Raw genomic sequence first — 23,696 nt, forward strand, 5'->3', positions numbered from 1 at the left:
CCACCACCTCTCCGAGCAACCCCTACCGGCGCTTCACTACCTTTATTATAAAAGGAAATGAGGAGGCTGACGCTGGGAAGCGGCCCGGAGTTTCTCCTCTCGTCTCCGGCGACGGGCGGCGGCACTAGGGGGAGCTCGGGGATCGCTGCGACGGCACCGCGGGGTGCGGGGAGCTGCGGGCGCAGCGAGTTGGTGAGATGCCGAGAGGGCAGCTCCTCCCGCAGTGAGTTCTCCGCCAAATCGGTCACCCTGTGTCGCCAACAGCACTCACCAAAATAAAGAATCGTAGGATCATTTGAGCTGCAAGTGGCCTTTAAGGGCCACCTAGTCCAACTCCCTGTGATGAACAGGGACACCTACAGCTCCATCAGGTACTCAGAGCCCCGTCCAGCCTGACCTTGAGTGAGTGACCCAGGGATGGGGCATCCACCACCTCACTGTGCCAGTGCCTCACTGCTTTTATTACAAAAAAATTATTTCCTTATGCTCTAGTTAGAGAGTTTTCCTCCCAGCCTAAATCTCTCTTTTTTTAGTTTGAAACCATTTCCCCTAAAGAGTCCATCCCCTTCTTTCTTGCAGCCCCCTCATATATCACAAGGCCACTCTCAGGTCTCCCCACAGCCTTCTCTTCTCCAGGCTGAACAGCCCCAGCTCTCTCCTCTGTCCTCATAGGGAGGTGTTCCATCCCTTGGCTCATTTTTGTGCCCCTCCTCTGGATGCACTCCAACAGCAATATGTCTCCCCTGTACTGAGGACTCCACATCTGCATGCAGTACTCCAGGTGAGGCCTTGCCAGCACAGAGCAGAGGGGCAGGATCACTCCCTTGGCCTGCTGGCCACACTGCTTTGGACGCAGCTCAGGATAGAGTCGCTTTCTGGGCTATGAGGGCACACTGCTGCTCACATCCAACTGCCCTCCAGCACTACCCCGATGTCTTTTTCAGCAGGGCTGTGCTCTTTCCTTTGCTCCCCAGCTTGTATTGATAATGAGGCTGGCTGTGAGCCAGGTGCAAGATCTTGCACTTGGCTTTGCTGAACCTCACACAGGTCTCTTGAGCTTGCCTAGGAGACCTTTCTCCTGGTTCTGGATGTACTTCTCTAAGCCAAACTACTGTGTTTGAAAGAGAGGGATGGGAGATCAGGAAGAGAACCAAACCCTGTGTGACACCAGGACCAACCCTCAGTGCCCGAAGTGTCCCCCTACCCCATGGCTCAGCCAGGTGGGAGTGGTCAGAGGAGGGTGGTGTGGCCCAGGGTAAGGCCCTGCTCCTGAGACCTTTGTGAGCTGAAACGTGGGGCGAGGCCCCACTCTTCTCCAGGGGAAAGATCTGGGAGTGAATGGGCGGTGTGGAGAACAGTCAGACTCAGCTCCTCCTCAGAGCCAGAGGCCTGGGCTTTGTTTGCTTTGGAGGGAATGGGTTTGTCCCTGGCAGAAGCGCTGTCTCCTCCCTTCTTTACAGCCCCAGTTCTCAGAGTGAGCAGTGGGGTGGGGGAATGGGAACCTCTAGTCCTGGGGAAGGCTTTTGAGGCAGTGGTTGGGGGAACCCCCCTGAGCTGTGCAATGCATGCGGGAGCCCCATCCACCCCCTCAGAGCAGCCTTTGCCACCTGCATGAAACATCACCCCCAGAGCTGCAGGGCCCTGCAAGGAGGTGTGCAGTCAACGCCTCTGAAACCTTTGACCTTGCAAACAACAAAGTGTCCCCACAATGCCTGTGCTGAGTGTACAGCCCTGCAGCACAGGGCTGCTGTGGGGTGAGCAGATGGGGCCCTGGGGGGGAGAGATGGGCAGCACACAGTGGGAGGCACGACCTTGGGCTGCCTCACAAAGAGCACATCTCAAAGCAAGATGTAGGGAATTAGATGGTTATGAGGATGAAGGGGCCATTGGCCCGAGGACCAGGGGTAGCCACAGGGCTCACTGCTGGCAGACGTGCTGATCATACTGCAGCCACTATTGGGCACCTTCCTCGGGGCTCAATATGAATGTGGGCAGTGGTGGCCACTCTATGAGCAGTGTTTTCTTGTCTGGGGATGACAGCAGCCATCCAAGCTCAGGCCCGACGGCACCTGTCCGAGGGGCAGAGCCGTGCCGAGCTGAATCGTGCTGTTCCGTGCCCCCTCCCCCGGCCCCACTCCTTTCCAGCAGCGGCTCCGCTCGGAGCAGCGTTCTGCATCCAGCCCGCTCCTGCAGGCATGTGCTTAAACAAGCCGGGTATCAACCCCACGATAAAAGTATTGGGTTATTCTGCAACGTAATCTACATCAAAGCCTCGGGGGCTGCCGGCTTGAAAAGATCCAAGATGTTTTCTAAGTCCTTATCATGTCTGTGCTTAGGGGGAGCCATAAATTCCACAGCTCGGACACACCAACCCTCGGTTCCTCCTTCCCTCTCCTCGGCCACCAAAGGGCTTTCAAGAAGGTTTTTTTTTCTTCTCCCTCGCAAACAAAGCTCCCGGTGCCGCGCCGTTACGGTGGGGGAGATGGGAAGATCCACCCACTTCACCCTGATCTTCTCTCGGGAGACAGAAAAATCGCTCCGTGAAAATCTGAATGCAGTCGGAGCCCAACAAGAAGGCGCCCGCTGTCCCTCGACGGCGGTGGCCGCGCTCGGCCTTTCCCGGGGCTCCTACGGGCGGCTCGGACGGGGTCCCCGTGCCGCGCTGTCCCGGGATCCGGCTCCAGGGCCGCGCCCCGAAGGAGACCCCGTTCCAGAAGACAGCGGGAGAGACGTGGGGAGTCACCGCCGGCGGCGTTTCTGTCTGACAGTGCTCAGGCGGATTCCCTCGGAACTGGTGATGTTCTGCTCCAAGCAGCGCCAGGACTGGTAGAAAGGAGCCGGCGCTGCAAAGCGCCGCAGCCCGAAGGGACCGCAGGCACGGGTGCGGCTGAGGCAGAGCCGCCGGTGGAACCGAGCGGGGAAAGAGGGGATCTGCATGTAGAGAAAGAGGGGAGAAGCAAACGGCCCTGCAGGGAAACACGGGGTCAACATAAACAAAACAAAACAAAACAAAACAAAACAAAACAAAACAAAACAAAACAAAATAAAATAAAATAAAATAAAATAACATATAAAATATAAAATATAAAATATAAAATATAAAATAAAATATAAACAAAACCCCAAATCCCCAGGTGATATTTCGCTCCCAACGGCCGTGGTTTGGCACTTGTCACCTTAACGTCGCTTTTCCTCGTTCAGGATCTACGGAAATAAAAAGATAAACAAAATAATAATCATACTTTTATAATGAAAGAAACGAAAGGAAGGAACCCCCCACCCGCCACCCAAAGCTGCTGCCTTGGCCGTGCCCCACGCACCCTTCCCAGAACCTCGAGGAGAGAGAAGACGGGAAAACCGCGTGGGAAACAAAGAGGCCTCAATCGGTTTGTAGGGGGGACACAAAGCTCCTTCCTGGATCAGAACGCAGTGGGACAGGGGAAGGCACCCTGACCCGGATCGGGCGGAGATCCAGCATAGAGCTCGGGATCGGGAGGGGCACCTTCAATCCGACCCGGCCGGAGAGCGCCGCGTCCCGCCGGGCTGAGGGTCTGTGCGGACTTCGGTGCGTTTTGATGCTCTGTGTTCCGAGTTGTGTCGTTTTAATGGCCCCTTCCTCGTTTATGGCACCATCAAACTCTGTCGGCGCAGCCCGGCCGTGACACCGCGGGGGGATGCGGCACTGCTTCTCCGGGGCAGCACCGCACGAGGGGATAGAGAAATCCCACAGGGAGGAGGCGGCCGCCCGGCACCCCTCGTCCCGGTGTGCTGTTGTTATTACACGGTCGCAACCGCGGCCATGAGATCGCGTGGGCAATGGGGTTTGCTGTGCTGGCACTGAACGACGCATGCAGCGAAAGCGTTTCAACGGAGATGGGCCGGGAGCGGGGTTCCGTCCTTCCCCGAGAGCCCCGATCCCCGCGGGCAGGGACAGGGGACGTCGGGGGACACTTCGGGAGGCGTCGCGGAGTTATTCCCGTAGCTCTGGGGCAGCCCCGCTCTCGACACAGGAGCTGCCGTCGGAAGAGGGATAAGAAGATAATTTTGAGGTTCTCATTTGGAGATGAGAACCGCCCGTCGAAACGGGAGGAACGCTGCAAAACGGTCACGTACCCAGAGGAAAGAGAGATACACGGAGGCCACGGACGTGCGTGTGGGGTCCGTGGGCCACCTCTGGTAGGACCACTTCCCCCTGACGGCACCGTAGCGCCCGGGAGAGTCATCGAAGTGGGCCGGGGCTGAGCTGAGAAAACTGGGAAACGCTGCCGTCCGCATCCACCTCTCTCGGAGGGTGAAAGGTTTCCTCGCTGTGCCATGGGAAAAGATGCAAATATGCAAACGTTTTCTGGCATTGTCCCCGCTCAGGGTGAAAAGTTAAAGCATAAAAGCGGCGAGGGGAGCTGAGGTGGGGGGGACGACTCTTCAAAGGGGCTCCCGGCCGGGGGGAGCTGGCTGCCGCCCGCATGCTCCCCGGGGCGGGTTCCCGAGGCGTCGGGGTGGGAAAATCCGGGGGTGCCGGGAGGGCAGGACTCGGCCCCCGAATGGACAGAGGCTGTTGGGAGAGGAGCGAGGACAACGTGGGTCTCGCGTGGGTCCCGCAGCCCGCACTCATCCCCGCAGTGTCCCTTCTGGGCAAGGGCTGCTGGTGCTGCCGGTGAAGGCTCACGTCGAGGCCGTCGAGGCTCGGACGGGCGTACAGCGCCGTGCCCTCGGCGGGGGTTTCTCCTCTTACCTCTCGTTCATGGAGTGGGAGCGGGTGGGAAGCGCGCTAGAAAGACAAGCGTGAGGTTTGCGGCTTAAAACAACGACGACGACAAAACGGCTTTGGGGATTTTTAATCAAAACCTCCCTCCTCGCCCCCAACGCCAACAAGGAGAAGGGGCGACGAAGGCGCTGCCCGATCCGCGGTTCCCATCTTCCCACCCTCGCCCTTAGATCTCCTTCTCTGTCTTTTGCAAGTCTCTCGATTTCATCCTTTGAACCTGTGATTGGAGGTTAAAGTGCACCAGGTTGCAATGGAAGGAGGAAGCTCTTAAACAATAAAGGCTTGAATATTTAGCTGTGATCAGGTCGCTGCCCTCTCCTTATCTTTTTAAATGCAAATCGTCTTTTAGGGGTAGTAGCTATATACCCAGCGCCTCTCCACGTCACCTGCCTTTGGTGTGTCTGGGCCATTACTAATAGAGCCTTGTAAACAATCGTTAATCATGTAAGCGCTGCCGGCCATCGCCTTCGGACCGGGAGCGCTCGGCGGCGGCGAACTGCGCGGGGCCGCGGCCCCTCCGCCTGCCCCCTCCCCGCCGCGGGAGCCCGGCCCCGGGCGGCGGCGCTCCGACGGCCCCGGCAGCGGCTCTCCGACGGCCCCAGCAGCATGCCGAGAGCGGCCGCCGGGGCCCCGCCAGCATGTACGTGAGCTACCTCCTGGACAAGGACGGGCCCATGTACCCCGGCCCCGTTCGCCACTCGGGGGGGCTCAACCTGGCGGCGCAGAACTTCGTGGGCGCCGCGCAATACGCGGACTACGGCGGCTACCATGTGAACCTCGACGGCGCGCAGTCCCCCGGGCCGGCCTGGCCCGCGCCCTACGCCGCTCCGCTCCGCGACGACTGGGGGGCCTACGGGCAGGGAGCCCCGCCGCCCGCCGCCGCCGCCGCCGCCGCCGTGCACGGCCTCAACGGCGGCTCCCCGGCCGCGGCGATGGCCTACAGCCCCGCCGACTTCCACCACCACCACCACCACCACCACCCGCACGCCCACCATCACGCCGGCCCCGCGCCGCACTGCTCTGCCGGGGGGATGCAGCCGCTCGGCACCGCCCCCGCCGCCGCCGCCGTCGCCGCCGCCTCCGCTGCCCCCGAGCCGCTGTCCCCCGGCGGGCAGCGCCGCGGCCTGTGCGAATGGGTGAGAAAACCGGCGCAGGCAACGCTCGGTAGCCAAGGTAAGCGGGGGGTACGGGACGGGGGCGGCGGGGGCGGCGGTCCGAAACCGACCCGCTCGGGGGCTGCTCCTCGGTGGCGTCTCCGCCGGTACTATGGGGAAAGGGCAGAGAGCGGGCCCGTGCCGGGGCGTGGGGCAGGGCCGTCCCCTAGGGAGCAGAGGAGCTGCGGGGCCCGGAGACGGCCGGGCTGCGGGGCGCGCCGTCGGATGGACAACCGATTCGCCGTCGGGCTCATCCGGCATGCGGAGGACGGCGTCGCTCTCCGTTCCGCTCGGCCACTTAGAGCCACTTAAAAGATTTTTATAACCAATTACAGTCATATAAATCATCGGCCGCTGTCGCTCCGCATTCGCTTCTGGCTCGCTGGGCTCCATCCCGGGGAACAGGGCATTGCGGAGGCTGCGGCCCCCACGGGCCGCCCGGTGGGACCCGGAGGTGCGAGGGCGTTCCCCCCAACCCCTCTGCCCCGGGGCCGGCGCCGCGCTCCGTTGTGATGTTAATCCCCCCACGGCCCGGCCTGGCCCTCTCCCTTTTATATGAGCAGAGCTGCTCGCTGCCCGCTTTGATATACACCTTCCTCTCCCATTGTCTCTTTTTTTTTCTTTTCCTTCGCGTTTCTATTTCCAGATATATTTACGGCTGAAAAATAATAATAATAATAATAATAATAATGAAAATAAAAAAGGAGCGGTGAGTTCCGCAGCCATCACCGACCGTGTGCCCTCCCCACCCCTCCCCCGGCCCTGTGCCCGGCGCTGCCCCCGGGCTGCGGCGTTCCCCTCGCGGGGTCGGTGCTGCTCGGCCGGGCCCTCCGCATTCAAATTGCGCCTTTGGAGCAGCGCGTATGGTAATGCGCGGGGCCGGGGGATGAAAGCGGCCGCCGCCATTTGCTCAGTAGTGGTAATTCAAACAGAATGTGGCTGTCATTAAGGCTTTGAGAAGGGTTTTTCTTTGATAAGATCTCCTTGTCCCGCATTGTTCGGGGTTGTGTTCCCCATTCAGAGGCTCTGGGAGCTCTCTCTGATCGCCCTTGTCTCCTCGCGGGGTGCTTTTGTTGTGCTCTGCGGCACTTCACCTGCATGGATTCTGCCCGAGCACCTGGGGGGGGTGGGGAGGGTTGGGGTTAGGGGCTGCCCGCGGCTCCTGTACGTGGGAAGGGGCTGAGAAGCACCGCTTCAATCAGAGAGAGGGGGGCACGGGAGGGCCGCGCCGTCCGCTCGCGTTCCCTCGAGCCTTTATTTCTGTGCGGTGTTTTCTGTACGATTTTTGAGCCCCACAGCTGTCCGCCGGGCTCAACGCGACGCGCTCAGCTCCCTTCTTCCCCTTCTGAAACGGAGCTCCGATCCGATCTGCGCTGCCCAGAATGGGACTTCACTGTTCCCCATTATTTTCCTTTTTATTTTTTTCTTTTCCCCTTTATTATTACTATTTTCTTCTTATTTTCCCCCTTTTCTATTGCTTTTTCTTCTTCCAAAGTGGTAAGACTTTATTCTCGCTGCAAAGCGAACGGGGATGCCACCAGAAGTATAAACCAAAGTTGTCCCCAGCAAAATGAACGGGGGTGCAGCGGGGCGGGGGCTGCATTCCGGCACCATTCCGACAGTTTTGGCAGCCCCTGAGCCGAGGGACGGTGCTCCTCTCCGGCTGCCGTTCGCGGTCCGAGGTCTGGGAGAGGCCCCGTCCCGTTCGCCCCACTCGGCCCTTTCTCTTTTGCTTTCCCAACGCGGCTTTGTCCTCTGCAGTCAAAACCAGGACGAAGGACAAATACCGCGTGGTGTACACGGACCACCAGCGGCTGGAGCTGGAGAAGGAGTTCCACTACAGCCGCTACATCACCATCCGGAGGAAAGCTGAGCTGGCCTCCAGCCTGGGGCTGTCGGAGAGGCAGGTCGGTGGTGCGGCTGGGACTGAGCGCGGTTGGGATGCGCGGCTCGAGTCGCGCAGGTTGGGATACAAGGGACAGAAATACGCGGGACGGAGATGCGCGGATCGGGTTGCGCGGATTGAGATGCGCGGATCGGCTCGCTCGCCCGCCGCGGAGCCCCGTGCGTTGAGACCGACTGCCTTTTTTTCGCTCTCCCACACCCGACAGGTGAAAATCTGGTTCCAGAACCGTCGGGCGAAGGAGAGGAAGATCAATAAGAAGAAGCTGCAGCAAGCGCAGCCCGGCGCCGCGGAGCCGCTCAGCCCCGCCGCCCCTCCGTTGCCGGGACCCGCGGCCGCCCCGCCACCCGCCGGGCTGGGCCCTGCCGCCCCCCAGTGACAGCGGCCCCGGCCGAGCGCAGGGACTGCACGGATCGCGGAGGAACGGCCGGGCCGGGCCGGGGCCGGAGGGGCCCCGCGGCCACAGCGGGAACGGCCCCAATGCACTGCAGCGCCGTGTGTACAGATGTACAGTGTGCGCGTCTCGTTCGGGGAACCGCGGCCGCGGCTTTGGTGTTATTAATATTATTATGGTTTTCTTTTGTTGTTATTTTTCCTTTTTTTTTTTTTTTTTTTTTTTTTTTTTTTACCCTGGCGTTTGTTAGGTGTAAGGGGAGCGTGGCACTCCCCAGTGAATCTCAGGGATCTGTGCGAAGGTCTGAGCGATGCTGTTGGGCTGACAATGAATTTTATTGGGGAAAAAAAAAAAGAAATTAAAGCACATTTTTTTTTTTAAATTTTATATTTTACTTTTTATTTTTTGGTCGTAACTTCAAATATGCAAAACGTTCGTGAAGAGTCGGAGCAGAGCAGGTGAGGTGGTGTCAAGTCTGTGGCAGTGAACAGCTCAGTGTAAGACACTTGTAAGATCCGTACGCCCAGTGCTGAGGACCACCATACAGAGATGGGCAGAGTGAAGCCTGTGAAAATTGCATCCAGCCATGCTGGGGTGAAGATCCTGTGCTTGCAGAGAGCTGCCAAGCACCCCCTTGGCACCACTCACAGTGTCCCAGCACTGATTGTCACTCCCCATGCTGCTTGCCTTGCTTGGAGTTCACGCCACTGGTCAGTTTTCAAAGTCTCCTTGGATGTCCCAGCTCTCCTTCCACCACCTGGGGCAGAAAACTTTGGGGAGCTCTGCGCCCATCCCCAGACACACTGTGGGCTGATATATGCAGGTTTCTTGCTGTGAGCAGCACTCAGGCTGTGCTCATTGCTCGCGGGTTCGGGATGCACCGTGCCCCAATGGTGGCATCTGAAGGATTCCAATCCGCACCGCGGCGATGCCGGTCCACAGGGCTTTGCAGGCACCAAATGGATCCGAGGGGCTGTCCCTCGGAGGATGCCCTCTGGCGCCCGGGGCCGCCCTGCAACATCGATCCCAGCCAGGCTGCTGCCCGAGCTGCGGTGCGTTGCTGCGATACGCCTGTCAATAAAGGCTGTTTGGATTGTGGAGCGGAGCGCAAGGTTTGTTTGGTTAGTGGTTAGAGGTTCAAAAGTCGGCATTGTCCCACTGCAAACGAACACAAGTTTTTTCTCCCGAAGGAAAAGCTGGCTGCGGCCAGAAGGAGGGAGCGATATCGGTGGGCCCTTTTATTTGCTTCCAGGAATAATTAATGGCAGTGAAAAAAAAATAAAAGAAAAAAGAAAAAAGATGACCACAGAGTTATGAAGAGCCATCAGTGAGTACATTGATCACAGGGGATATGTGGGTGATAGAGAGAATGTTTGGTAGGTTTTGCTGGTCTGTCCTTATGCCTCTGGAGGTGGGATGACAGAACTCATGGACACTTTACAGAGGTGGCACATGGTGATGGTGGCACACACTGTTTCCAGTGCTGAAAACATCAGGTTTTGCAGCCCTCAGGATTTTCAAGAAAGAGCACTGATCCCCTTGAAATGCCCAGAGTAATGTGCTTGTACAAAACTCCCATTCCTCCCAATGTTCAGTAGAGACCGAAGGCAGCCAGGTGTGTTCCAGTTTACTCCAGTCCAGTTCCATAACCAATCTCTGCTCCCTTTTGCCAGTGGATGTTCGTGTTCTGAGCTCCTCCCTTCCAGCTTCTGATGGTGGCAATGCAGAACTCACATTTCTTGGTTTAAAAAGGAACCAACTGAGCAAATTGTACCCACACCCCATTCCAAACATCTACCCCCTCCCATCCCCAAGCAAATAATCCTCCAAACTTCCGCTTCCTTGGTATTGCCCGTGTGCCATAAAGGAGTGCACAAAGGCATGAACTGGATATTGTGTTTATTTGGGATGGTACCAATACCCTGCCCACCCCTCTGTGTAAAAGCCATGGAATCTGAAGTGTTGGCCTCAAAGTGCAGGAGGGTGGAAAGGGAACTCAGCCCCCTGCCGCCTCTCTTGGCACAGTACAATAAGAAAGCAGCCAGCGTTCCCTCTCTTGGCTTAGCTTGTCCATAAATGGAACTTCCTTAAGTTCTTTGGATTCTGGGTAACAAGTGGCCATATATGTCACAGAACACCATGGAAGGAGCTGTAAGGCCTGCGGACAGAGGGCTCAGATGGTATCTAAAGGAAATACCTAACTCAGAGCATCCCCGGAGGGCACATTGTATATCCTCAACATGATAGCCAAGCACCCGGAGCATGCATCACAATGCTTTATAGAAAGAAGAAAAAGTCTGAAAATCAGCAGTAAGCATAAAATCATAGACTATCCAGAGTTGGAAGGGACCCCATAAGGATGATCGTGTCCATCTACTCAAGCAGCAACCTGCAGAAACCTGCACTGCTGCATGCATCGATCACAGCCCAAATGCATGATGGAATGCTTCACCCAGATCCCAGCAGACTACAGCCCATTTGTGGGACTCTGTGCTGAAGGCTGAGGCAGTTGGAGCCGAAAGCAAAAGTGGAGCTGCTGCCAGCAGAGCAGGTCTGGAGCCTGGCCAGGAAGGCAGCAGAGTGCAAGGTGTGTGGAGGCAGCGCAGGGCAAAAGAAGGGCACACAGTGCAGTATGGTGTGGGCGAGGGATGCAGGGAGCTGGGTGGGAGGTGTGGGCATGACCCACTCAGGGTCCAGTTGAATGCCAGAACCTCTGGGATGGAGGGGGTCAACCCCATGCAGCTGAGCTCCTCACTAGGACAGTCAAGTCCTCACTGTCCCCTGTCGTGTGAACACTATACGTTCTTGTAATTCATGTCTCACCTTCTGCTATGCCCTCCATTCCTTTTCTGGATCTTTCAGAAGCCAAGAGTGAGACAGACACTCCTGTGCAAAGGGACAGAAAAGAGGAAAGTTTGAGCTGTTTGTGAAAATAAACAAATTGTTGCCAGGAGACTGGTCTGGAGATCAGGAACCCCTGTCCAGCCCTGTATTTCTAGATTGAATTATCATCCACCTGGGGTGCCCATGGGATCCCCCCACAGATGCTTTCAACGCATGACAAGTTTGGGAGAAGAGAGGATGACGACTCATGAAGGATCTTCATTTCATGCTCACCTGTGTTTCAAGATGCAAATGTGCAGCAGACATCAGGGCCCAGTCCAATTAGCCATTAGCAGGATAGCAGGTAACAACTTTCCTCTTCTTCCTGTCTTCAGGTTGGATATTAGGAAAAATTTCCATTCAGAAAGAGTGGTGAGGCATTGGCACAGGCTGCCCAGGCAGGTGTGCAGTCACCGTGCCTAGAGGTGTTCAAGAAGTGTGTGAATGTGACACAGAGGGATGTGGTCAGTGGGCACGGTGGGGGATGGGCTGGTGGTTGGACTAGGTGACTTTAGAGGTCTTTTTCAACTTTAATGATTATGGGATTCTATGACTGATTCTGTGTCTCCTCAGGTCAAAACATAATATCTAACCCATTGGCTCAGATCCAGTTCCTCCAACAAATATATCATTCTTTCTTAAAGGTCTCATTTCCAGCCTGCTGGTCCCCAGTGCTGGGATTGGATGGAGACCAGACAGCCATACGCCCAATGGGATGTCAAGGCTCACATCTGTACCCCACTAACAGAGGCAGGGAGGGAAGAAAAGCCATTCCCACAGTGCTAATCCGAAAGAAGAGACCAAGCCAAACAGAATGCATTGCAATAGCAAATACTGCTGCAGAGGGCTAAGAGCTGAGCACACGGACCTGTCCTGCTCGAGGCATTTTTGCCTCCTTAGTCACCCAGGTATTTTCTGGCAGCTGTTGCAAGTAGTTCTGCCTTTGAGTCAGATCCTGCTCCCTTGGCACGTCTCGATGGCTTCCAAGCTCAGATAGCTTTCAGACAGCCAAAGACCTTTGTAGCAGAAAAGCTGCCTTATCTCCAGCATTATTCCTTTTGGGAGGGGATGCTCCAGCCATGGGACCTCCCTTCCTCCTCCGGCAAACAGCAAGCTCTCAGCACTTCAGACTGATGTTCGTTGTGCTCCAAAGCTCAAACACTGTGAGCTGGGAGCATGGTTCTTGTGCCTGCACCTTGAGACAGGGCTCAGGGTTCACAAGGTCCCAGTCCTGCCCTTGTTGCATCTCACGTGGAAGATAGGCAGCACCCAGACACCAGAGTCCTCAGCATTCAAAGGCATTTGGGTTCCCAAATTGAGATGAAATCAAGGGGTGGTAGAATTTGATCTGAGGAAATGTGTAAAATTAGTGAATATGAGATGGAATTTGCACAGGACTTGATAAAAATCACCTCCCACCAGCAATGTCAAAGAGCTTTTATTCTAGCTTAAAATAAAAAATTGCTGCCATATATGAAACATAAACCTCAATAATTGAAGAAAATTCAATCCACTGCTCTTCTTGGTACGGTAAATATGGTATGTGGTTTCTGCAGCAAAAATGCTCATATTTTGATCTTCTCTGATTCTCACCATTGTGCCTATATGCACCTATACATGGATAGGCAACCACAGGGAGCTGAAGTGAGGTCTCTAAAAACATCTTGCACAACCATTCCCCGGAATGCAGTGACTCAGAAGAAAAGGTGACTTTCTCTTATCAGAAGCGTATTCCTTCCTCCAGGACTTAAACACAATTCCCAGCAATGACACAACTACAAAACTGCAGCACCGCTTCAGAACCACTACTTAGTTTTTGTCATTCTTTTGGAAGCTCCCATCGCAGCTCCGAAGGTGTTTTCCATCCTCATGAGCACAATCTCTGCTGGTGGCTCTGCCGGTAGAACATGCCCTGCATTATCTCCTTGCCTGTGGACATGCTGCTGGCCTGGGGCAGGAGGATGGCCCTTGGTACCGCTTCAACCACAGCCGCCCCCTATTCTGTGCTGCCCCTAGTCCTGTGGCCCCACACGGTTGAGCCAGCAGCGCATGGCTGGATCACTGCAGCAGCGTTACACTTAGTTCAGCTCAGGAGCTCAGAGGCTCCTGGCACTGTCCCAGCACTGTCCCTACACCATGGCACCAGGAGGCAGCAGCCAGGAGCCAGGATTCACAAAGCCTTGCTGCAACATGGCATCTCTCCCAGTAGAGTCTTTGTGGAGGCATTCAGCTCTGATGATTGTTCCCTGCTTGCTGTGCCAGGGAAGGAAAGGGTGGGCTGTGTTCCTACAACTGTCTTATTTAATTACAATGTGCCAGGGGATATTTCTGGGTGCTGAGCTCAATCAGCTGGGCTAAGTAATTGTGCTATGGTGCACAGCCAGCCCTTGGCTTGAACCAACAATTTCTTGTCCAAGGAACTGCTGTTCACAGAGTCAGTGAACCCTGGAACAGGGTTTGGGTGCAGGCATCCTGTCCTGGGGGTAGCAGACAACTGTCTGCATATGAGGCTTTTGGTGACAGCCCTGGCGCTGAGGAGTGCTTTGAACCACCCTCTGCTCACTGCTGTGGGTGCAGGTTCAGATTTCCAAGTACCATTAGAATAATGTAAGTAAGCCAGTTCAGCAGTGGGAAGGCATAGGCAGCAGGCTTGGGGCTTTGGGAAGGTCTGGGGTTACAGTTAGTCATTCCCAGTCTGAAGAAGCATCTGGCCTTGGGCCCCATCCTATGCTGCTGCTCAGCAAATGCCTTTTATTCACTGCCTGCACCACTCAGCACTCCTGGCCATGCCACTTGCCTCCCTCTCCACTTCTCCCTCTGTAACTGCTTGATGAAGAAATCCTGATCTGCGATTGGGGGTATCTGAGAATAAGAAAAAGAAAGGGGGGAAAGAAAGAAAGAAAGAAAGAAAGAAAGAAAGAAAGAAAGAAAGAAAGAAAGAAAGAAAGAAAGAAAGAAAGAAAGAAAGAAAGAAAGAAAGAAAGAAAGAAAGAAAGAAAGAAAGAAAGAAAGAAAGAAAGAAAGAAAGAAAGAAAAAAAAAAAAAAAAAAAAAAAAAAAGGAAGGACTTCCGGCCGTGGCGCGGGGTTGTGCTGCGGGGCGCAGCCGGCAGGTGGCAGCATCGCCGCAGGAGGAGCCGGGAGGGACCGGATGGTCTTCCCTTCCCTTCCCTTCCCTTCCCTTCCCTTCCCTTCCCTTCCCTTCCCTTCCCTTCCCTTCCCTTCCCTTTCCTGGAAATGGGAACACTCTCACCATTATTGTGCTCTTTTGTTAAAATTTCTATAGAAATAAATTGGAGGCATTACTTTCAGAGCAATCTACATAAAACAGCCCCAAGGAGCAGACCCTTCAAATGTCCCTGGCACTATCTGGAGAGCCCAGCTGGTGGCTATTTTAGTCCTACATACCTGCAGCTTCCCCTGTGGGAGCACCTAACACAACCCTTGTTTCAAACCCAGGGCTGTTGCCACCCCAGAGGTGAGCTATCCCACAGAGCCAGGTGAAGGTTTCCCAAGGAACTATTGCTGCCCCCAGCATCGCATTGCCAGGGCTTGGCTGGCCGAGCAGCTCCTCGGGTGTGTGGTTCACTGCACATCCCAGAGCCGAGCAGAGAGGGTGGGATGAAAGCAAGCATGGGAGTAAATGGGATTTTGCTGGAGCGAGACATAAATCTGTCACCCAGCTGGAGCGTTATCTCCCACACCTCTGCAGTTTTCCTGATGATTTCCAGTGCCTGCATCCAAACCAATTGGGATGACATTTTCCAGGTGTGGTGAGGCAGCTTTGTGAGAAGCTTTGCCAAAAACATCTTTATGTAGAGCCGTGGGCAACTGCAGTGGCTGATGTGACCAGGGAACAAGCCGTGCACCCAATAGGGTTCAACACCAGCCCAGTGAAACCCACAGAAATGGCAATTCTCTGCTGGAATCCCATCACTTTCCCTTAGTTCATGGACCAGGAAAGCTGTGGAGGTGGGAGAGCCAACTCCCTTGCATCGCAAAGGGACTAAGCTTCAGCAGGAGAGGTGCAAGCTGCAATTAATTAGCAGCTCGCTAAAACACACAGAGCACAGGTTTCTGTTAGGCGACTTTCTCCCTCCGTGCAGAGCCGCATTCCGGGTTAATGAGCTCACTGGCACCGCAGTCCCATAGCAGCAGAGCTCCTAGCACAGCATCACCTACCTTTCTCTTCACTTCCTCAGCAAATGCCTCTCTGGTTTCTCCACCATGGCAAACAACTACGGTCTTTCTTTCCTCTCCTTCATCCCTCCTGCTCACAGCTGCCAGCCTTCCTCATCCTCACTCTCACCCTCATCCTCATCCTCACTGCTTTCCTTCCAAGCCAGCCCGGTGCACAGCCCCTCCCACTGCCCCAGGGCAGTCAGACCTCTTTCTATCTACAGTTAAACTGCCTCACTAAGGGGCCGTGGGTTGAATATTACTAAACTCTCAGTGAAGAAACGGTAGATTTGATGCCTTCAAAGCAGAGGGGGTTATCCCCAATTCTTTTTTTTTCTTTTTTTTTTTTTCTTCTAATTTCCATTCTTGGGATAAAAAAAAAAATCCAGCCTGTATCATGAAGGACAAAAAATCAGATCTGGCCGTTCTGCTAGCTTATCTCGGGCAATGCCACCTCCTGCAGTCTCACCTTTGGCCAAATACTGACTCACCAGCAGGGAGAGAAAAGCAGAGGCTGACAGCCCAGCACAGTGCTGGGTGCTGTTCTGGGAGGGAAAGATGCATGTTTGGAACCAGGTGGACCCGAGCAGCCGTGCTGAGGGGAGGTGGTACAAGACTGTGTGCCATGCTACAGAACAGCACAGTCCTTCCTTCTGCCCGCGCTCCAGGCAGGTGGCTGTTTTTCCCTGCAGAAGGGTTCAAATGCAAGGAAGCAGTGCTCAAACATGAGCCAGGACTGGGTGTTTCTGCCCTGCCTCAGCCCTGGTGCTGGCACAGCCTCGTCTGCTGGCATGGGCCCTGGTGTGTTCCCTTTCCCCCAGAGTGTTCCTACCCGGCCTTGTTGAGAAGGAAGGGACAAGGAGGAGCTGAGCTCTTTGCATCTGGTCCACCTCTGCCATGAAACAAAGCCCTGCAACCCCTTCACTGTCAGTGCTTTCATAGGTATTGACACCTGCTTGGGATGCTTCTGCTCGTGGCCAGATCCTCCAGCTCACCCTTCAGCTTCCTCACTCCCACTGTATTTTTGGATCATTTGTGATAGCTATGGCTGTTTCCAAAGGAACCTGCCTCCTGTGGGTGCTGGCAAGTGGAGCCAGATTGAGGGCTCCTGGGAAGGTGATGTCCCACTGGAGGGCATGCAGTTGGCAGCAGCCCTGCCACAGCCTCCCCTGCTTGCAGTTCTGCTGCTGGAGCAAGGCAGAAGGCAATAAGTGTCAGGCCAAACAGCAGAGGAACCACGTGCATGGCCTTTCTGCTCCACAGCCAGGCTGCCCAGCGATGACTCAGCCCTGCGGTACGCTGCGAGGGAGGCACTGAACTTCTTTCCTCCATCTGGGTGCACGCTGAGCTCCCAGGTACACCTGGGTGTAGAGGAGCTGAGGATCCTTCACGTGGTGAAGGAAAGGAGGTGGGGAAGGGCAGAGAGCAGGGGAAGCTGCAGCTGCACATGCATCCCACTTTGCTGCCCCGTTCCTCGTGCATGCAGTCAGTGCGGTTCATGGGCACATGGCTGTGCCGGGTGCTGGAAGCCCCAGGGAGGGATCAGCTATGGGTTAAGGAAAGTCAGTGATATCCACTGCTTCCAGCAAGAGAGATGCAGAGCTTTCCACAGTTTGTTGTCCTCCCTAGGCATTAAGAGGCCATCTGTGGCAGCCATACCCAGTGGTATTCCTGCTCACAAGGCAAGAAATGTGCATAGCCTCAAACCCAGAGCTCAGCTCCCAACCATTGTCCATGCTGATGGCTGCAGGGCTGGCACCCTCCAAGCACCACAGCCCTCCTGAGCGCTGTGTCCCCTCTCAGCCACCATCTGCCACATCCATGGCAGCAGCAGTGAGCACAGCAAGGGAGATGGCGGTGGAAAAACTTTCACACCTTGTGTTAAATCGCCTATTTCGGGTCTGATTTATGGGCATCATTATTCATCTGTGGCAGCAGCAACCCACACAGAGCAATGGCTGGAAGAGCGGAGTACTGCTGAAAAGGAAATAAATAACAGCCAAACCTTCCATCTCTTACCTCCTGCCCGCTCGGCGTGGTGCTGGGATTGTCATACATTTACCTCTGCATGGCCCCAGAGCTGTCCAGACTCAACTAACACTATAAATATATGTAGGTGTATTTGTAAGAAAGATGGATAGGAAAAAAAGGAAGTGCCAAACCCATCAGCGATGTCAATTCTTTAAAGAAAAAGAATTTATTCAATACAACTAAATCATGCAGAGCTGGTTCTACTTTCACTTGTAGAAATACTTTGGCCTCATGGTCAGGTGGAGCAAACTCAGCACAGTTCAGAAAGTCTCCATCGTTACAGCAGTGCGCGGAGAAAACTGAAACCAAATGTGTTGTACTGGGAAAAGGAGGGGCACATCTCTGCTGCCACATCTGCTGCTCACCCAGCAAAATGCTCCATAGGGATCTTAGTACAAAACCCCAACCCTCAGTATGAAGGATCATCTGTTAGCAGCTGGATCTATTTTCATAGGGGCTCCCTGAATGCAACTTCGATGTAGCCAGCACAGAAGGCATTTGGAAATAGCTCCGGGGGGTGTTTCTAGTGGCAGACTGACGTGAAATTAATGGTGAGAAGAAGTGCTGAGGTTTAAAATGGTCCCCGCAAAGTCTGGGCAGCTTTACTCGTGTTGCTCTGCTGGGTTTGGTTCTTCAGCAGAACGGCTTTATTGGTAGATCGCTCGTAGAATCATTAGCACAGTTCTCACTCGTTGACGGTGTTTGAGTGACTGAAGAGATCCAGGCCTGGTGCTGCGCTTCCCGTGCAACGCAAAAGGAAGAAGTCCAGGAACGTCCCTGTTTGTGCACACATGTTAATGCCCCCAAGCAAAGAAAAGCAGCAGAAAGACATCCGCAGGGCCGGTGCCCACCGTGAAAAGAGCCGCCTTCCTCCCATCGAATTCAATTTTCAACGCTGTTTTAGGAACCGTTCCTTTCTCCTTCACGAAATCCCTGTCCGTGCCGCTGTCGGCATAAGTAAGATTTTCCTCAGCGGCTGAGGAACGATGGAGAAACGTCACTTTTCCCCTCTCTGAACCGCTTCTCTTGGGTTCCAAAAGAAGCCCCAAACAGCCCCGAACCCCTCCGGGACGTAACGCGTTGTCCGCAGAGAAAACAAAACCGCGCAGCGCCGAGCGCGGAGCCGCGCAAGAAAGAAATGGAGCTGTGGAGACTTCTGCCTGACGTCCGGAGGTCGGGAGGCAGTGAAGAAGGGAAGGAGTTTTTCCTCCCAGGGAAACTTTCCCCTCTTGCCGCTGCCATCGACCCCTGCGGCGAGACCCAGGCAGCAGCGCGGCCCCGCACCGCCGGTCCTCGACGGCCGCCTGTGTGCCCGGTGTCACTGGGGAGAGAAATCTTCCAAATCCTGCCCGCAGGAAGCTCGGGCTTTTTTATTTTTATTTTTATTTTACTTTTATTTTTATTTTCTTCTCTCTCTCTCTCTCACTTTTTTTTTTTTTTTTTAATTTCCCCCTCCCCCCCTTTCTTTTTTCTTTCCCTTTCCAAAAGTCGGAAGAAAACGAAACAAACCAAATTGCCGAAGAACCGAGCACGAGTCCGATTTCTTTTGAAAGTCCCCTGCAGAACCGGTGCCGCGGAGCCCCTCAGAGCGGCGGGGCGGCCCGCAGAGCCCCTCGCCCGGCCCCGCTCCCCTTCCTGCGGTGCCCGCTCCACTCTCCCGGGGCCGCTGCCGCCGTCGGTGTCGGCCATCCGCGATCCGCCTCCCCCGGGACACCGCAGTCCCGGCCCCGCACGCCTCTTCGGCTCGGGGAGTTCCGGGGGGAGAGGCACCGCGGATCCTCCGAGAAAGAAGCTCCAGGCTCTGCCCCGGGGCCCCGAGGGTCCCTCTGTTGTCCGGGGGCGAGGCCGGGACCGAGCTGGAGGGGTTGGTGGAGGCCGCAGTCACGGCTGCAGATCCTCTTTGCCCTGCAGCTTTCCAGAGGACACCACGCAGTCCTGCTCGGGATCAGCGCTGTTGGCCGTCCCCCTCTTTTTGTCTTCTTCTTTCTTCCATTTCATCCGCCGGTTCTGGAACCAGATCTTGATGTGTCTCTCGGTCAGGTTCAGCATGACGGCCAGCTCCACCCGCCGAGGCCGGGAGATGTACTTGTTGAAGAGAAACTCCTTCTCCAACTCCAGAAGCTGCGCTCTCGTGTAGGCCGTCCGCGTCCTCTTGTTTTCCTCCGGCTCCACCACGTAGGAACCCCCTGCGGAGAGCCACAGTCAGCCCCGGCCGCGGCCGCCCCGTCGGGGAAGCGCAGGGGAAGACGAGAGGGCCGGGAACCGAAACCCCCCCCTCCCCCGCTTCGGGCTGCACTACGCTGTGCGCCGCTCCCGCGGCCGCTGATGGCTCTTTTTGTAAACATTTGGCCGAAGTATTCAGTGAATCGACTTGGAAATAAATCAATCCACTGAAGTAAATCGCCAGAAATGGTAAAAATAATTTATATTAAAAAAAAAAAAAAAAAAAGGAAAAGGAAAAAAAAAAAGAAAAAAGGAAAAGAAAAAAAAATAGAATCAAGTTTTACCTCTCCACGGTAAATGCATGGAGAAAAAAAAAAATAATAATACTCATATCTGCACAGGCTTCGTCCCGGCCATAGGCAGTGGGGATGTAGGATGGGAGCACGGAGCCTCGTTCGGGGCAGCCGGAGTGCCTGGCTTGGGAAGACCTTTGGTTCCGTGATGCTGGAAACGGTGACAGCGGCGACAACACCGTCCCCAGCACGGCCTCTGTTGTGTCCCGGAGGGGTCGGGAGCCGGAGGAGGTGTCACCGCGATGTCACCCGCACCCGGAGCCCCAGGGGACACCTCGGAGTGGTGGCAATGCGACCTCCGGGGCGTCGCGATTGAAACAGCTATTGGGTCACTTGGATGTGGAAAAGGCCGCCCAGCCTTTTGTTCCCGGGACACATCCGTATAAAAATATATAGAAATATAGAAAAATATGTAAAATATGTAAAAGTGTAGAGAAAAATTAAGTAAAAACGAACGTTTATCTGATTAACATACAAGTTTGCATGTGCATGGGCATTAAGGAGTCGCACTGTTGGGGTAAAGCAGTCTAGGAGCACTGGAGGGGGAACCCCGCGGTTGGAATGTTTTGGGTCAGGATTTCAAGTGCTGACACCGGGGTTTGGCTGCGGGCACTCCACGGGCATGAGGGGCACGGTGTGGGGAGAGAGGTGATGGGTTCAGGCTGTGCCAGGGAAGGTTCGGATCGGATATTAGGAAACACTTCCTCTCCAAAAGAGGCGAGGCAGTGGCACAGCTGCCCAGGGAGGTGGTGCAGTCACCGTCCCTGGAGGTGTTCAGGAGCTGTGTGGATGCGGCACTGAGGGATGTGGTCAGTGGGCACGGTGGGGATGGGCTGATGGTTGGGCTTGGTGATTTTAGAGGTCTTTTCCAACTTTAATGCTTCAGAGTGTGGACAGCGGTGCAGGTGGCTGCAGCTCATCCCCAGTGCCATGTGCTGCTCAGCGCTGCCTGGACCCCCCCCCTCCCCCCGGGAGCAGTGGAGAAGGGTTTGGGACTTTAGAGGGGAAAGTTTTGTTTTGGCGAGGTTTTGGTCATTCCTCGGATTTAACGGGGAAATAATAATATATATATATATATACCTATATATTTATATACACACACAGATATTTTGAGAATGCGACTTCCCAGACTATTTCATGGTGATTTCAACCCTCCAGTCCCTTTTCAACTGTCTATTTGAACAAAGCCATTAATATAATATTTGCCGTATAGGCGTGACAAAAGCGCAGGACACGATAACATTGTGCAGGCAGAGACAGAAATATTGTTCCGCAGCGGAACTTTCTGCCTCGATAGAGTTTCTTCCCCTCGCTGGCACCTCCGATTCGTTTGTGCATTGTTCCCCCTTCCCAGGGCTCTGGGTTGTAAAGGTGCGATCCCGATCGAGCCACCGCTGCGGGCTGCGGGGCGCCGGAGGCAGAGGAGGGGGTTCCTCGTTGGGCTGTGGGGGCTGCCTCACTCCCGCACGCCGCCGGATGGGGACCCCGCGAAAGCCCCCCGAGCTCCCCGACGGCGAGTCCTTGCGTGCCCCATCCCGACGAAAGGTTCGTCGAGGAAAGGGAATTCGTGAGGATCAACGCGATGTTTGGCACCGCCACCCCTCCCCAACTGATGCGAACGGGACTTTAACCCGGGCGGGCTCAACCCGACGGCGGGGACCCGACGGCAGCGGGATCGGAGGGCTGCGAGGGACCCCCACGATCGGAGCCCTTTCGGTTCCTTCCGAAAGGGAGGAGGCGGCGGGGCTTACCTGCCCACTGCCCCTTCCAGGCGTGCGACTTGGTGGACTTCATCCAGGCGAAAGGCACTTGCACCCGGGGTTCCTCCATCGCCCCCGGGTCCGCCCCGTCGGAGAAAGGCAGAGCGTCCTGGTGCGGGGGAGGGAGATGAGGGTGGTGGTGGTGGTGGTGATGCAGGTGGGAGACCCCGGCATCCTCGCTGATGGGGGGCACCTCGTACGGCGAGATGTCCGACGGGCTGCCCTGCTCCAGCGTCCCCAGAGAGCCGGGATACGGAGCCTGCTGCTGCCGGCCCACGTAGAGGCAGGCGGGGGGGCTGGGGCTGTAATCCTGCGCTCTCTGGAAGGCGCACGGCTCCTTGTAGAGCTGCGCCGAGGCGTAGTACTGCTCCTCGGTGTTCATGGCGGCAGGCCGGGGGGTCCTGCAGCTAGGGGCACATCGGGCTGCTCCCGCCGCCGGGATCCCTCTTTGACAGCTCGCCGCCCGGTCGGGCCCCGCCGCCCTGCCCGGCTCCCGCCGCCTCCCCATAGGCGCCGCACCCCCACGTGAGCCCTCCCGCAGCCCTCCGGGGCGGGGCGGGACCCATAAGAGGCCACCGGGGTGGCCCCGGCCTCACAGAACCGTTTTCCCCGTTTTCGCCCTCCTGGACAAATACATCTGACCCTACTCGATGAACCCCGGGGCTCCGGCGTGCGGGGTGACCCCAAAACCTACCGCGTGCCCTCCCTTTTAAACACGGGCTGCTCATCCCTTCCAGCAGATCCTTTCCAGGAGGTGGCAAAAGGCTCCTGGGGGGCCTGGCTTCGGGGTGAGGTCGGGGCTTCTCGGGCAGGGATGTGGAGAAGGGAGTGGGAACTGCGGGGGACCCCAAGCAGCAGAGGCGCGCCAGAAGATCTCTGTGCCCCCTGCCCGGGGGATGCGGCCGTGGGGGACCACAATGCTATCGGTAGAGCTAGCGATAGGCAGCGAATTGTTTGCCGAAAGGGGAAATTTTGGAGCCTTCCCCGCGGTTCGGGCTGCAATGTGTTGACCCTCAGAGATAATGCGCTCCAAGTCGGTGCCGGTTGACTTGGTGACGAGGCTATGGGGAGGCGGAGAGCTACCGAAAGGGACAAAGATCATTTCCCTGCCTCCCTGCACTCGGCCCGCAGGCCGCTTTCTCCGGCTCAGAGGCAGGCACGCTTCCTCCTTTGACCGGCCCTCCTCCTCCTCCTCTCATCGCCTTTTCCCTCAGCTCCATGCCCGGCTCCGGGCGCTCCGTGCCGGTCTCCGACCACCGCCGTCGGGGCGCACACCGAACGCTCCGTCTCTGAAGGCTCGACCGGCCCGGCCCGGCTCAGTGGAGGCGATGCATCCGTGGGCGGGAGAGGAAGGAGGTTCCCCGGTACCTGGCTCAGAAGCCGGGATCATAAAAGCACCCAGTCCATTACATGGAAAATGAGTTTCCGCTATGAATCCATTCGGGCCCCCCATCTCTCGGAAAGCAAACCGAGCCTTTGATTCAATATTGAGCCATTAAGCAATTGCTTTCTCAAGCCATTTAACAGCAGCTCTTATGGATAAATAAACAAAAAAGGCTGTAAACCAATTATAGTGCGGATAGTGAAAAAGAATTTTATTAGTGGGAATTACCGATAGGCATCGCTGCTTCTCCGGCTCCCCCTCAACACGGAGCCCTCCCTCACATCCCCTGCCACGTTGGGCTGGGGTACGGACCGTGCCCGGGACACAGCCCTGTGCCCGCCCCCATCAGGAGAATGCGTTCCCTGGAAGTGGGCTTGACGTCCTTTGGTCCCTCTGGAGACTTCTCACACACTTCCCCCTTGGCTGGAAGCTGGGGGGGTTTGGACCCCCCAGAGCTTTGTGATGAAAGTGGGGGCTCAGGCTTTCTCTGCCCCGTGGGGGAATCACCGTGGGGTGGGAGTATGTGGAGGGCAGGGTGTCACGGAGCCCATCCTGGGTGGGGGTATGGGGCGGTTGGGGTCTCCCACAGCTCCATCCTCATCCCCACGGGGAGCCCGGCTCCACGCTGCTCCCCACAGCATTTACAGCCCCACGTTTTCCACGGGAAACCGGAGAGGACAAACAAACGCGTGGCTATAAAAACCAGAGCAAATTGATTCATCTCCAGGT

General features: G+C 56.0%; 4 protein-coding genes across 5 annotated transcripts in view; 2 read left to right on the forward strand and 2 right to left on the reverse strand.

Annotated features, from left to right (window-relative positions):
- Positions 1 to 23,696, reverse strand: part of LOC125688121 (proteasome maturation protein) — a 383,306-nt gene that overhangs the window by 263,092 nt on the left and 96,518 nt on the right. The gene's annotated exons all lie outside the window — the stretch shown is intronic.
- The window catches only part of MTIF3 (mitochondrial translational initiation factor 3), a 203,841-nt gene continuing 180,886 nt past the window's right edge, over positions 742 to 23,696 (forward strand). Inside the window, exon 1 of the mRNA XM_048933723.1 lies at positions 742 to 781. Within this exon, the coding sequence (XP_048789680.1) occupies positions 768 to 781 (14 nt within the window). The 5' untranslated portion in view covers positions 742 to 767. The remainder of the gene's footprint in view (positions 782 to 23,696) is intronic.
- On the forward strand, positions 5,404 to 8,201 carry CDX2 (caudal type homeobox 2). Its single transcript, XM_048933725.1, has 3 exons — positions 5,404 to 5,938; positions 7,681 to 7,826; positions 8,031 to 8,201. Exons 1-3 carry the CDS (start codon positions 5,404 to 5,406, stop codon positions 8,199 to 8,201), a joined length of 852 nt encoding a protein of 283 aa, XP_048789682.1.
- On the reverse strand, positions 18,791 to 22,054 carry PDX1 (pancreatic and duodenal homeobox 1). The gene is made up of 2 exons (XM_048933728.1): positions 21,575 to 22,054; positions 18,791 to 19,493 (listed from the first exon to the last, which is right to left on the reverse strand). Exons 1-2 carry the CDS (start codon positions 21,963 to 21,965, stop codon positions 19,189 to 19,191), a joined length of 696 nt encoding a protein of 231 aa, XP_048789685.1. The 5' UTR covers positions 21,966 to 22,054; the 3' UTR covers positions 18,791 to 19,188.

This window comes from Lagopus muta, chromosome 1, assembly GCF_023343835.1.
Source record: "Lagopus muta isolate bLagMut1 chromosome 1, bLagMut1 primary, whole genome shotgun sequence".
NCBI classification, from domain to species: Eukaryota; Metazoa; Chordata; class Aves; order Galliformes; family Phasianidae; genus Lagopus; species Lagopus muta.